This window comes from Mus caroli, unplaced genomic scaffold (genome assembly GCF_978045245.1).
Source record: "Mus caroli unplaced genomic scaffold, Mus_caroli_1 scaffold_8, whole genome shotgun sequence".
Lineage (NCBI taxonomy): Eukaryota > Metazoa > Chordata > Mammalia > Rodentia > Muridae > Mus > Mus caroli.
Window position 1 is genome coordinate 48,431,425 of NW_028227263.1, and position 15,630 is coordinate 48,447,054.

At 39.5% G+C, this 15,630-nt stretch overlaps 1 protein-coding gene across 1 annotated transcript in view; it reads right to left on the reverse strand.

Annotated features, from left to right (window-relative positions):
• Gdpd4 (glycerophosphodiester phosphodiesterase domain containing 4) overlaps window positions 1-15,630 on the reverse strand; it is a 117,261-nt gene that overhangs the window by 40,219 nt on the left and 61,412 nt on the right. The window contains exons 11-13 of the mRNA XM_021167569.2: window positions 14,828-14,978; window positions 4,337-4,558; window positions 2,518-2,672 (exon numbers count right to left, since the gene is read on the reverse strand). Of these exons, the coding sequence (XP_021023228.1) occupies window positions 2,518-2,672; window positions 4,337-4,558; window positions 14,828-14,978 (528 nt within the window). The remainder of the gene's footprint in view (window positions 1-2,517; window positions 2,673-4,336; window positions 4,559-14,827; window positions 14,979-15,630) is intronic.

Consider the following 15,630-nt stretch of genomic DNA (forward strand, 5'->3'; position numbering starts at 1 on the left):
CCTGACAATCCTCAGTCTCCCATATGCTAAGGAAAACATACTTCAGTCTGGAAAATAATAATTAATTAATTAATGGAATTAATCACCATCCTCAGGAGTGAAGCTACATGTAATCAGGACAACAAGGTATCAGAGCAAGGACAGACACACCAGTCAGTGATCCTGAATAGAAAGTCTGGAAAAGGACCTATATACATTTGCTCAAATAACCTGTGACAAAGTTGTCAAAGCAAGTGAGTGGAACAGTAGATTTCAACAAACGTCACCAATTTGGAAGGCCAGAGGCCCTCTCCCAAAAGAACATTAAAATCTCAATCAAACCTCAGACTGTGTATAAAAATGAGCTCAGGATGATTTGTAGGCTTGAGTATATAATGTAACAATATAAACCTTATGGAAAACATAGAAGTAAAGAACTCTGTCTGCTCTTGAGTTCTTAGATTAGAGCTAAATGCTCACTTCCTTAAAGGGAGAACTCATATGCCAGCCTCGTCAAAATGGAAACACGGCTCTTGCTTTGTGGAGACCTTGTGCCCTGTTAAGAAGATGCACAGTAAGTAAGTCACAGACTAGGAGAGTGTGCTCACTTTTATAAAGATTTGTATTTACTTATGTGTGGGTGTGCCTGAAATTATTGTGCAAGCACGCATGGACTCTAAAAGAAGGCATCAAATCCCCTGGAGCTCCAGTTATGGGTGGTTCTGAGCCTCCCAGCATGGTGCTGGGAGCTCTGGGTACTCTGGAAGAACAGTTCATATTGTTATCCACTGAGCTATCCCTCCAGTCCCAGGAAAATGCTTTCAACCCTATCTAACAACGCGTGAAAAGAATTCTCAAGATTCAACAATAAAGAAAAGGAATTTCAGCTGGGCGTGGTGGCACACGCCTTTAATCCCAGCACTCGGGAGGCAGAGGCAGGTGGATTTCTGAGTTCGAGGCCAGCCTGGTCTACAGAGTGAGTTCCAGGACAGCCAGGACTACACAGAGAAACCCTGTCTCGAAAAACAAAAAACAAAAAACAAAAGAAGAAGAGGAAGAGGAAGAGGAAGAGGAAGAGGAAGAAGAAAGAAAGAAAGAAAGAAAGAAAGAAAGAAAGAAAGAAAGAAAGAAAGAAAGAAAGAAAGAAAGAAAGAAAGGAAGGGAATTCCAATGAAGAAAATTATGAGTAAGTAAGCACAGCATCATTAGCCTTTAGAGAATATGTTTAAACAAACTGAAGTTAACACATGCCTATCAGAAGAGATAAGATTAAAAAGTGACAACACCAAACATTACCACAGATGCAGAAACTCTGGGTCATGGTGTTGGCAGGAATGTAAAAGGTTACAGTCTTCCTGGAAAAGTCTGGTGGCTTTTCATAAAACTTTCAATTACTACACCCAGGAATTTGAAATCTGAGGCATCTTTTCTCTGAAATAAACTTATATTTGCATGAAAGCCCATATGCAAACAGATGGAAATAATCAGATGTCTTTCTGCTAGTAACTGATTAAACAAACTCTGGTATACACACCATTGAACACTATTCAGCAATAAAAAGGAACAAATTATAAATAAATGCTCTGGATAGAATTTAAGAGAATTACGATGAGTGAAAAATAAACCAGTCCCCAAATAATATGAGTTTGCTCATTCTTGATATACACATTATAGACATTTTTCTGGGGGTTAAGATTTTAGATGAAGGGGAAAAGATGGAAGGAGAGTAGCTGTTGAAAGACAGTTATCAACAGATGCTGGTGACGACAGTTCATGGAGTTGTGTTCACTCCCAGCTTCACTGCGCCATTGTTCACAATGACCAAGATAAGTAATCAACCCAATTATCTACTAACAGATTCATAAAACTGATTAAGAAATGGATTAAGAAAATATAGTACTTATATGCAATGGAATACTACTCGGTATTTAAAAAAAGAAATTCTGTTAGCTGTCTCAATATGGGTGATCCTGGAAAACACTATACTGCATGAAATGAGCCAGAGGTAGAAAGACAAATATTGTATGACTGCACTTAAATATGGAATCTTAAATAGTCAACCTTATAAAAGTGTACAGTAAAATTATAAACCAAGCATATAAAAATGGTGGAGAGGTTGGAGAGATGGCTCAGCTGGCCAAAGTACACTCTTCCATAGGACCCTGGTTCAAATCCCAGCAACCACATGGAGGCTCACAGTCATCTTATAACTCCAGTTCCAGGGGATCTTACACTCTCGTCTAGCCTCTGTGGGTTTTGTACATATGCACATACACACACCAGGGAAACACACACATAAAATAATAGATGGACCTTTAAAATAAGTATTAAGTGGTAAGGAATTAGAATACAAAGAAGAGCATCATCTACACATCATAAATGCTTATTAACCAAAGAAGGGAGGCAGAAAAAGCAACGAGAAAGCAGAGGAGTCAAAGATGACAGAAAACCAGATAAAGAGGCGAAAGGAAGCTAAGTGGAACTGATATTTTGTGAATGTTACATGATGCATGTCAAGAGAGGGGGTAAAACACTTACCTTAACCCAGTGTAGAACAATCTCTTATAGTCAACATTTACTATAGTAATATTATGTTTTGTAAGTTCTTTAATGGACCATAAACGGCCCACGTGCTGAAAACCAGGAGCCATGAACCTGACATAGTCTCTATCAAAACCCGGCAACCAAAATATCTGCAAGAAGAAACAGACAGTGGATGGTGGATGCTCAACTCTCCTGATACAAACAGCCCAGGAAGAATGAAAGGGCGAGCCTCCATTCCAGCACTGGGTGTAGTCTATAGGAAGCAGAGAAAGAGTCTAGCCCTTGGTGAAGCAATCAAATTAGTTATATTGTCTAATAAACTCTTAAAAATGGGGAAGGCTGCTGTGGAATTAAGTTTTCCCCCAGACCTTTCCATCCTCCAGTTAGCAGTAAGTAAAGGGCCCAAGCATACAGAAAGAGTCATACAAAAAAGAGATCGAGGGCTAGAGATGTAGTTCAGTGGTAGAACACCTTCCTAGTATTTGCAGGACCATAAATTAGATACTTAACAGAGAAAAAAATATTGGTAGATATGAACATAAAAGTACTATACCCTAGTTTTTGATGCCTAAAACCATACTTGAGAGGAGCTACATAGGTGTTTCTTGGCAACAGAGATGCTGCTCTGACTCAGCTATGGAAAGAACTCCATTTACAAGGAGACACATACATGTTTTACTCATAACACTGTTGTATTTTGAGAAATTAAGTGATTTGAAAAAATAACTGCAAATAAAGAATGATTCTAGAAGAAGAAACCAAAACAAAATGAGGAGCAAAACTTTACTCAACGAAGACCCAGCAGTCTTTCTATGTCATTCTTTAAAACCAATGCCCTCAAAGCTGCACTGTCATGAAGACCATGGTTGTACTGTCATGTTAGGCCTATGTTGAGCGCTGGGTAGACCACCTCAGTGTTATTATATACACTATTATATTTTGGTGTGATCCTAGGGATTGAACACGTGGTCCCAAGCATGCTAGGCAAGAGTTCTATTGGTGATCTATATTCCCAGTCCTCTTAATTTTTTTTTTTAATTTTGAGGCAAGGTCTTGCTAAGTTGTATAAATTGGTCTTGAATTTATTCTATATCCATGCAAACTTTAAACTTGCCATCGTCTGACCTCAGCATCCAGAGTAGCTGGAATTACAGTTATGTATGACCAGGCCTGGCTTACATACATTATTCTTTTTTTTCTTGCACATGTATACATGTGTAGCATGCATAAGTGAATGTTCACATGTATACAAATGTACACATGTGCACATGCACATGTGTGTGCATACATGTAGAGGCCAAAGGTTGACACGAGATATCTTCTTCATTGATTCCCATTTTATTTTTGAGACAGGATCTCTCACTGAACCTGGAGTTTGCCAATTACAGTTAATCTAGCTAGCAATCTTGCCCTGCCCTGTCTCTGCCTCCTCAGTGCTGGAATTACAGTGGCTGCTGTGCCTGTACAGCTTCTACATGGGTTCTGAATATCCAAACCCCACCTTCATGCTTGTGAGCAAGTGGTTCATGCACTGAGCCATCTCCTCAACTCCTAAATCATTCTTAGCAATGCGCTAATATTAGATTTGGTTTAAAATAGGAAACAGTCTCAATATTTTTCCCTATTGGGAGCATTTTAACTGGATCATTCTCAAATTGCCTTCTGTAGCTGTATAAACAATAATTTCCATTTTCATAGGAAACACTATCACTTACTGATCCCAGAGAGGACTTATGTGGTAGTTAATTCACCTACACTCCTGAGCAGGCTACCCGCCTCCCCGCCACTGCCATGAACACGAAGACACACGTACCAGATGCTGCTCGATCTTAGAGTCAAGGATGACCTTTACCACCCTTCGGACAAAAGTGTTTCTGAGAGGATGTCCTGGTCGAGGGCCGAACAGATCAAATATCACAATCTTCTGTTCCCGTTTTGCAAGTGCCAATAACTCAGACAGCTGCGGGATGGACTGGTTGCCTGCTCTTCTTTTGTCAGCCTCTGATAGAGGTTTCATGCCAAAAAATGGCTTATGCTAAAAAGAAACGTATCAAAGAAAACATTGGTTCTGGTCAAGCACTGCCAGGTTTCCTGCTCTGTGGGTCTGCTTCCATATTGCTTACACGACCACTCAACTCACTATGCCTTCTGACGTACAAGGGGATTCGATGTCATCCCCACTGGTGAGCCAAAGGTTTGGAATGATTTCTTTGGTATCCTAGACTTCTTATACACGTACCAACATGTAGTTTAGACTGGCTTCAAACTTATAATCCTCCTGCCTCAACCTCCTGACTGCTGGTATTATATATTTGTGGTACATATCTATAATCCTGTCTCAAAAAATAAGGTAGAAGCCAGTCATGGTGACGCACACCTTTAATCCCAGCACTCGGGAGGCAGAGGCAGGTGGATTTCTGAGTTCGAGGCCAGCCTGGTCTACAAAGTGAGTTCCAGGACAGCCAGGTCTACACAGAGAAACCTTGTCTCAAAACACCAAAAAAAAAAAAAAAAAAAAGAAAAGAAAAGAAAAGAAAAGAAAGGTAGAGAGAAATTTAATGAAGATGTCCAACATCAACCTCCAGTCTACACACACACACACACAAATATCCTCTTCAACACATGCACCTATACCTACACACTTTTCCACACAAATAGACGAAAAATAATGAAAATGAATTGTGTGTACTTATGATGTATAACAGTTTTTATTTGTTTGTTTGCTTGGTTTTACAGTGCTGAAGATAAAGCCTAAGACCTTATGTATGCTAGGCCTTTGTTTTACCACTGAGCTACATGCCCAGTCCCAACAGGCTGTTTTGAAATATGTCTGCATCATGTAATGGATAAATCAAACTAATTAACCTTTGCTTTATCACACATGATATTTTTGTGTGATGAGAATGCTTAAATTGTGTCCTAGTATTATTATTTCAGGAATTACTATGTTTTAAGATTACAGTTAGCACATAGCAAAGCAAGCTCTTGAAATCATTCTTTCTGTCTAGATGAAATTTTATATGCTTTGACCAACATCTCCCTATCATCTCATTAGCACCACCAGTTGTGTAGTAATCACTATTTTATTTTCTGTCTTTATCAGGAAAACCTTCTTAGGTTCCACACATTATTGAAACTAGCATCTGTCACTATGTGCCAGGCTTATCTCACTTAGCATAATGCCCTGCAAGGTGAGCCATGTTATTTCAGATGACATAATTTCTTTATCTTTTAGGGCTAAATATAAATAGTATCCCAGCCACTGATGGATGCATGTTAATTTCATGTTTTCTATCACATATAATAATGATCTTAAGGTCATGGGATGTGGCTATCTTCACCTTTGTTAGTTATATCCTATTGTCTTTGGATGTTCTTTTCTCATAGGCTTCAGCCATTGGTTCCTTTGGTTTTCAGTTGTGGGAGTTTATCTCATCCAACCTTCAAGTTCAGAGATTCTTTTTCAGCCTGTCCAGTCTACTAATAAGCATGTCAGATACATTCTTACTCTTCCAAGTAATCCCAAAGGCACCTGGAGTGTGCTGATTTGGCTAGACCGAGATCCTCAGTCTCTGCCCCCCTAGTGCTGGGACTGCATGTATTAACAATCATGCCTAGCTTTTTACATAAATCTGGGTGTACAAATTCAGGTTCCCAAGCCTGCACCCCTTCAGTTCTTTCTATGTATTGAATACACTGTCAACAGTTTGCTGTGTGCTGCTCATGGGTGTGGTGAAGAGGGCACTTTTGCTTATTCCCCATCTTTAGAGGCCAGTGCTCATCTTCATTAATAACTTTTCATCACAGGAACTGGGGAGAATGCTTAGTCACCAAAGTGCTTGCTGCATGAGCGTGAGGATCTGAGTTCAGATTCCCAGGATTGGTGTGAAGAGCCAGTTGTGGCAATCCCTGCCTGTAATCCTAGGTCTTAGGAAGCACTGACAGGAGGGTTCCTGGGGCTCACTGGTCAGTTCGAGGATCAAGGAGAAACTTTGTCTCAGATAAAGTGGAAACTGCTTTGGGAAGATAATCTAACAGTAATCTCTGGGTGTCTTATAAATACACACATATGTGCTCATATATGAACACACACATGAATTTTTCAACACAAATAGAATTTTGTTGAGTACTTTGATACATAAATTTAACTGAGTGCATAGTTTTTCTTTAGATTATTACCATTTTAAATTACACTGAAATCGTTTTCATGCCAGGCATAGTGATGCATGCCTTTAATTACAGCAGTCAGGTAACTGAGGCAAACAGATATCTGTGAGTTCCAGGTCTGCCTGATCGACATGGTGCGTTCCAGGACAACAAGGACTATATAAAGGGAGCCTGTTACAAGAAGGAAACAAGAGCTTTCATGTTGAACCAGTGTTTATAGATTTGAGGAACTTTTATTTAGTTGAGACATTTTTTGACTATGCCACTGTCATCATGGATAAAGACAGTCATTATATCATTATTATTTTGCTATTGAGACAGGGTATTACTCTGGCCTAGCCTGAGGCTCACTGTGTAGCTCAGTCTAGCCTCACACTATGATCCTCTTTCCTCTAGATCTTGAGTGCTGGGACTAGAGCATACACTGCCACACCTGATCACGATCAATTTTGTACTGCTACTATAACACACTGTCATAAACTTAGTGACTTAAAACAACACAGACCATTTTTTGTATGTGTTTTTGTTTTATAGATCAGACGTTCTTTTTGGGTCTCGTGGAGCCGAAATCAAGGTGACAACCAAATTCCACATCATTCCCGAGTTTCTAGAGAACATTCCTGCTCAGTTACATTATTGGCAGGATTCAGTTCCCTGTGATTTGGGGAACCTCCGTAAGTTGAGGGTCTTTTCCTTGTTTTAGTGGCCATCTGCATTCCTTGGTTCGAAGGCTCTTTCTTCTACCTTCAAAGCTTGCAGTTGATAGTTGAGTCCCCGTCACACTTCAAACCTCTCTTGTCCCTCATGTCTCCATTGATAAAATCTGTCTGGTCACATCTAAGACAGTTTTGTTTAAGGACTTTCCTGACTCGATGAGGAACATCTGAAAATCAGAACAATCTTCCCTGCAGCCCAGAACCTCATCTGCATGTGCAGAAACCTTTTTTGTCCCCCATGCCTGGTGATATTGATAAATTCCAAGAATTAGGACATGCACATCTTTGGAAAGTCATCATTCTGCCTGCTATTCATCATGAAAAAGAGTCAAATTCTTTGAGGAGAAATAACTATCTTAACTTATGTATATTCTTAACAACAGAGTTTCAAAATTTATGATGTAAAACCTAACAGATCTGAAAAAAAAAAACAACCAACAATTGAAATGACTTTGTCACTCCTTAGCCAATAACTGATAGAATAAACCAGTAGGAAATCCATAAAATCAAGGATAATTTTAATCACTGTTACTCAACTGGCTCTCAAAACAATGTTTATAGGACATTCTACCCAGTAGTTATAGAATCTATACTTCCTTTGTTTAGGTTTGTGTTTTTATGTTTGTTTCAAGGGTTGAAACTAGGGCTTTGCACATGGTAAGCAACTGAGATACCCTTTTTTCATTAATTTTTTAAAAAAATTTGACACAGGGTCTTATTAATGCACCCCAGACAAGTCTTCAACTCTGTCTCTTTCCTCAGCTTCCAAAGTACTGGGGTTATAGGCAAAATTAGCACACTGAAGTGTACCAGAATTTTTGCAGAACCATTGTATCTGGCATGAATCTAGAGTGATGACACCTAAGCTTTGAAGTAGTCTTTTGTCAGTGATTGTTATCTGAGATTTTATGGGGTTATTCTTTTGAAGGATTCTCAGAGCCTTTGCATAACTGGCAAGCCAGAAACTCTACTATGGCTGAGACCTGCTTAGGTGATGGGTCTTTTGAGAAAACCCCTAGATCAGATAAGAAGCTTTGCTATTCAGAAATTGACTTGCTCTAGGTGCCTTTTGTGTAACAATAGAAAGAGCTTCTAGGAAGCTGTCAGTGCACACACACACACACACACACACACACACACACATACACACACACACACACACACACACCCCTTCCAGAAAACTGCAGGCCCCATTTTATTTAGTATTAAATTCTACTAAACATACAGAAAAATGAACACCCATTCTATGAAGTCTTTTACAAGATATAGAAAGCAATATCTCCTCACCTTATGAATCACATACACACAACAATAAATTTTTAAAAATGTAAAAAATATTTTTGAAGCAACAGCATAGAAAAGCTTTTACTGTTGTGGTCTATGTAGGTGAAGATGTTAGCCAAACCTAACAGTGTTAGCCACATGGCGCTGGTTTTAGAGATAAGAAAGATCAAGACTAAGGGGTTTGTGGATTCTTGGTTGGTTTTGGAGAACTGCAGAGGCAGACAATGGGTGGTAAGGTCAGAATTCCTATAAGAAGGCCCAGAGAGGCCACTGAATGAAGTCATTGTCAATGAGAATTCCTAGAAAGAAGCCATGTCTGCAGTGACTCCTTGATTCACGGATTAGAACTGCAGGGATGAGGGGAGATTAAAAAGCTGTAGGTCCAGAGACCAATTACCTTATCATGGGCTAACTGAAGCTCTCTAAATGGCCATTCCTTGCCCACCTCTGTGCCAGAACTAACATCTTATAATTAATAGATTCTTTTTAGAATCTACTTAGAAGACTAGTGACTTCCATCAACCATCTCAAACTAAGAATACCATCTGAGGCCTGAAGGGGATGCTCGCCCTTTTTGCTGTAAACACCTCTCCGATGCTTCCTCCACTATATTTTAAAATTGACTTGATTTATGATGGCTTTTGTTCTGTAAATCTATGAAACTAAATCCATATAGAAACATGGTATTTAAGTTACCCTAAATCTGTGTTTCCAGGCCATGGTTATTTAAATTTGGCTCCAAAATAAATTATCTCATTTCTCATGAAGCTACTGAATTTTGTTTGTGTTAAGCCGGCAATTTGAAGGTGAAGTAGGGGAAGTGAACGCCTGAGCCATGAGACATCTGCCAAGGAGAGCTGCACACAAGGAGTAGGAGCAGTCCAAGAGAGAAGTTTATGCTACAGACAGCAAATCTGTAGGGGTGAAGCCATATCAGCCCTCTGAAACTAAAACCCCAGATACCAGACCCCAGCTACAGGATTTAGTGTTGTCCGGCTAGGGTTCAGTCTTGCTTTGGTCCAATCTTTCCTCACTGTTTCTCCATTTCTCCCATTTGAAATGGGAGTGTATGTTCTGTACCATTGTATGCTGGAATGTTTTAGTTTAGAGTTTTGGGTTTTTGGGTTTTTGGGTTTTTTAATTTTAATTTTCACAGGTAGTAACTGTTAAGAGATTGTCTCAAGTCTCAGAAGAAACTTTGGATTTTATAATGGTGTTAAGACTGTTAAAGACTGGGACTTTTGAAGTTGAGCTAAATGCATTTTGTGTAATGACATACTCATGATTTCCTAAGGCCAAGGGGTCAAATGTAGAGATTTTAATAAAAACTGTCTCCCATGTTTATATATTTGAACACTTGGTCCCCAGTTGGTGGTGCTGCTTACAGAGGTTATAGAACCTTTAGGAGATGCAGTCTTGCAAGGAAGTATGTCACCGAGGGCAGGCTTTAATAGTTGTTAGCCTTGTTCACCTCTTGCTTTGCTTCCTGTGTGTGGATAAAGATGTGATCAGCCAGCGTCTTGCTCCTGTCACCATGCAATGCCTTCCCAGCCTTTGTAGACTTTCCCTCTGAAACTATGAGCTAACATAAATCCTTTCTTCCTTAAGTTGTTTTTCATCGTGGTATTTTATCACAGCAACAGAAAAGTAACTGATGCCTTCTAGTCATGACTATTTGTCTGAGAGTTTTGTTGTGTTTTACTTTTTGATGGTCATGTAATGCAGACTTTTTAAAAAATCTGAATCTTATACTTCTGTAAACCATTCTTTGTATTTGGTCTTGTTTCCCTGACCCTTCAATTCAGGAAGGTATGTGTCTATTCCACCTCTGCTTTACATGGCAATGCATCCATTCATATATATTCAATAATCTGTTTTCCTTTTCCCTGCAGCAACACTTGAAAAATTGTGAAATCAAGGTCATGTCTTCTGGCTCATTTAAGAATATATTCTACTCAATCAAGTATGACAAACCCTAGGTCCCTATTAAAGACACAGCATTACATATAGAAAGAACATAACCACCTCCCATGTAATCAAGTAAACTGTGTACATTTATAACTATTAGGTTAAAATACTACTGGGAGTGAATTTATTATTTTGTAAAGATAACATGAGATAATTTCTGAAATGATAGGCACTATTAGATGATAAGGCAAAAGACACTTTTGTCAATAAGACAAAAAGGCCACCAACAGATTTGGAAAGGATAAAAGAACTCAAGAAGGTGGACTCCAGAAAATCAAATAACCCCATTAAAAATGGGGATCAGAGCTAAACAAAGAATTCTCACCTGAGGAATACCGAATGGCTGAGAAGTACCTGAAAAATGTTCAACATCCTTAATCATCAGGGAAATGCAAATCAAAACAACCCTGAGATTCCACCTCACACCAGCCAGAATGGCTAAGTTCAAAAATTCAGGTGACAGCAGATGCTGGCGAGGATGTGGAGAAAGAGGAACACTCCTCCATTGTTGGTGGGATTGCAAGCTTGTACAACCACTCTGGAAATCAATCTGGTGGTTCCTCAGAAAATTGTCGATTCTTGATCTTATAGCACAAACCATTGCTGTTCTATTCAGGAATTTTTCCCCTGTACCCATATCTTCGAGGCTTTTCCCTACTTTCTCCTCTATAAGTTTCAGTGTCTCTGGTTTTATGTGGAGTTCCTTAATCCACTTAGATTTGACCTTAGTACAAGGAGATAGGAATGGATCAATTCGAATTCTTCTACATGAAAACCGCCAGTTGTGCCAGCACCATTTGTTGAAAATGCTGGCCCCCAATGGAGGAGCTAGAGAAAGTAACCAAGGAGCTAAAGGGATCTGTAATCCTATAGGTAGAACAACAATATGAACTAACCAGCACCCCCCATAGCTCCTGTCTCTAGCTGCATATGTAGCAGAAGATGGCCTAGTCAGCCATCAGTGGAAAGAGAGGCCCATTTGTCGTGCAAACTTTATATGCCTCAGTACAGGGGAATGCCAGGGCCAAGAAGTGGGAGTGGGTGGGGGAGCGTGTGGGGGACTTTTGGGATAGCATTGTAAATGTAATTTAAATAAATACCTAATTAAAACAATGACATTGGCCGAGCGTGGTGGCGCACGCCTTTAATCCCAGCACTCGGGAGGCAGAGGCAGGCGGATTTCTGAGTTCGAGGCCAGCCTGGTCTACAAAGTGAGTGCCAGGACAGCCAGGGCTACACAGAGAAACCCTGTCTCGAAAAACCAAAAAAAAAAAAAAAAAAAAGACATTGTGAAATTTGCAGCATATGGATAGAACTGGAAAAATTATCCTGAGTGAGCTACCCCAGAGCTAGAAAGACAAAACTTGTCTGTATTTGCTTATGTGTAGATATTAGCTGTGAAGTCAATGATAACCAGGCTACAGAAAGGCAAAACTTGTCTGTATTTGGTAATGTGTAGATATTAGTTGTGAAGTCAATGATAACCAGGCTACAGCCAACAGAACCACAGAGGGTAGGTTTAGATCGAGTAAGGGAGTACAGGAACATAAAGATGCCATTACAAAGGAAATAGAATAGATAGATATGAATACATGGGGGTGGGGCTGGAATGGGAGGACCAAGTGAGGACGGGAAGGGAGAGAGAGTTATGGGAAGGAATATGAGGAAGACAGCTGAAATGAAGGGATATTTGAGGGATAATATGAAAACATGATACAGTAGAAATATACCTAAAATATATATACATATATAAAGGAATTCTAAATGAAATTGCCAAATAATGAGAGAGACAAGCATTCCAACTGGTCATCAAACAAAACTTCTAGTACCAGGATTTGGTTGCATCTAATTGAGTTGTTGGCCAGAGAGGTCCCACAGGAATCCCCCAAACAACTCAAGCTGTTACTAAGACTGTAGGTTGCTCTTCACAAACTGACAGCAAGGCCCCATTGCTGCAGACAACACCTACACAGCTCACTGAACTTAGAGAAGTCAAGCTCGTGCTTACATGAGCCTTCATCCCTGCGTTCTAGTGTCAGGAAGGTAATCCCCACATTATGATTCTTTCAATTCTCAGTTGGACTTGTTTTGTTTTGTAATTTCTGTTCTTTCTCATTGATCTTGTTACTTTCATTAATTTTAGATTATAATTTTATATAAATTGATATTTTTCTTTATTACTTTACCCTCTTCTTATCATTATTAGTGATGCAGTTGTCTTCAACATCTGTGATGCTGTTGTGGTGGCTTGCCTTCTCCTTTCTGCATGGAAAGTGAGAAATACATTCTTGGACCCGAAAGCATTTGCAGGAAATGTTTTGCCACTAAACTACCCTACTAGCTTGCAGGGAACCATGGAGTTGGCCTGGCCTAGGTTCTTTGAGAGCCATGTGCCATAGATTTTTTCAGACCCACAGTCAGACATTTTACAGAATGTGAGAGACCTTGGAACACTCAGCCCTAAATGGGATGCCCATCAAATCCCTCCTCTCAGAGCTCAGGGAGCCCCACACAAGAGAAGGCAGAAAAGGTCTAAGAGACAGAGTGGATAGAGGACACCAAAAACCCAAGGCTCTCTAAGTCACCAACCATGAGCAAAGTTCATCTGAACCCACAGAGACCGAAGCAGCGTGCACAGTAACCGCGTGGGTCTCTGATTCTTGTGCCCTCCCTTGGGCTCTTCTCCTTCTGTTGGTTTGTCTTTTTTAATTTTGATGTGATAATTTTGTTTTATATTCTATTTTGTTATATTTTTAAAAATGAATTAATGAATAAATATGTGAAAATCTAGCCACCAGGGTAAAGGATAACAACTGAACTGTCATTTATACCTGCTGGGTTAGGGGAAATCAGTTTTCTCCAATGGAATGATGCTGGGTATATCAACTACTCCAGGGCAAGCAGGCTTCATGACCATGAGTCACTGACCAGAATATAATAGACTCCACAGTTTGTGTATGTGCTTTTGTTTAGTTACAGTTTGGTGGGGTTTTTTTCTTCTTGAGTAATGTTCTATTTTGTTTTCTAGGGTTTTGGGGGTTTGTTGTATTGGGTTTTAGGTTTTGTTTTGTTTTTTTTTTTTTTAAGAAGAAATTGAAGTTGGGCAGGTAGGGAGGGGAAGAGGATCTGGAATAACTTGAGGGGAAGAATATGATCAAAATATATTTAAATTTAAACATTGTTTTAAATAACGAAATATAATAAAAATTGGAATCAGAAAATACATTTTAAAAATAAATGTAAAAGAATTAAAGTAAGATGTATAAATTACCTACCTCATTCCTAGAACTTAATTTAATGGCTGGTTAACAGAGCCTGACTCTAGACTTGCTGATTATGCAGAAAAACAAAACAAAACAAAAAAATCCCAAAGGAACAGAAAACTGTATCTATGTTTCTTGTTACTTGACCCTTCTTATTCACTTACATAAACTAAGAGTTAAATAATATGAAATCTGCTTTTAAATAATCAGTAAAAGTTACAATCATAATAGGAGACTGCTATATTATTCAGAGCATAGAATACAGGAAATTTTGGTTGCTTGACACTATTTTTATTTTTTGTATTATGTGTGTTCTATCTGTGTATGTACATACCTCTCCATACACGAGTCCAGGGGAGAAAGCTGGTATTGTCCTTTGTCCCTCTCCCATTCTCTCATGGAACCTAGAGATTGCTCTTTTGGCAAGTCTGGTGACTCCCTGATCCATTTGGCCTAGACACTCATGCTTGCAGGGCAAGCACCTTACTGACTGAGCCATCTCCCTAGTCCTCATTTTTTAAAACATTATTTCCCATGTGCCTTGTACCCAGGAGGTACTTAACACATTCTTACATAGCAAGAATTCAAAAATAAATGTTTCCAAGTCTGCTTTATGACAATTGTAAAATATTCTAGACAGCTAGGAAAGTGCCATGTGTGTTGCAAACATACTATCAAAGGATGTGAAATGCTTGGGTAGGACTAGCAGTAAGGGTTGAGTTTACAAGTGTATTATCAATCTTTCTAGTAAATGCTGACCCATGATACCCTGAAAATGTGACAGCCCTGCTACTAAGCTGGGAGAGACCCCATATGCTCTAATCAGTCTTCACCTTTTACCTTTATCTTCAGACACAGGAACCTGAACAGAAGACTTCACACAAGTTCATAGAACCAGAGTCCTACCTTTAAGAACCATTTGCCGGCATTCAGAGTTGACAGGAAAGTCCAGTTGAAGTTGGAAGTGTGGTTTCCAGCGGCTGATGGTAGAACCTCTTTGATGTTAGTTGTTCTAGTCAGGTCATAGTCATGCATGAGGAAAGGCACACTATCAAAACTGCAGACAGGAGGGGAAAGAGAGGGAGCAGTACAGAGGATAAACCTAGCTTTCATGGCATGCATGGCTCCCCAAAGCCCTTCAGGGTGGCAAGCCTTGCAAGGCCTTCTCACATTCATTCCCTCCAATCTCAGCAAAGGACTAAATGCCAGTCAGATGCCACCATTTTCCTGCCCGGGAATTATATATATATATATATATATATATATATATATATATATATATATATATATATATAGTGTGTGTGTGTGGTGTGTGTGTGGTGTGTGTGTGTGTGTGTGTGTGTGTGTGTGTGTGTGTGTGTGTGTGTATTTATACTGGTGGTGCTGGAAGAGTAGCTTCTTATTCAGAAGATTATTGACACCAGGAACGACCCAAGAGTATGGTGAATGGGAGAGGCTATGAGATAGGGTCACCAGGAATGACCTAAGAGTATGGTAAGTGGGAGGAGTGGCTATGAGATAGGGTCACCAAGAATGACCTAAGAGTATGGTGAGTGGGAGTGGCTATGAGATAGGGTCCCCAGGACCATATTAGACATGTTTCTATGTGAGTTTTCTGGGTTTTTCTGAGCCCTTTTTCAGAGTAGCACCTGTTCCACATTGCACATTGACATAAAGCAAATTCCTGATTCCTCTACTTCCTAGTTGTT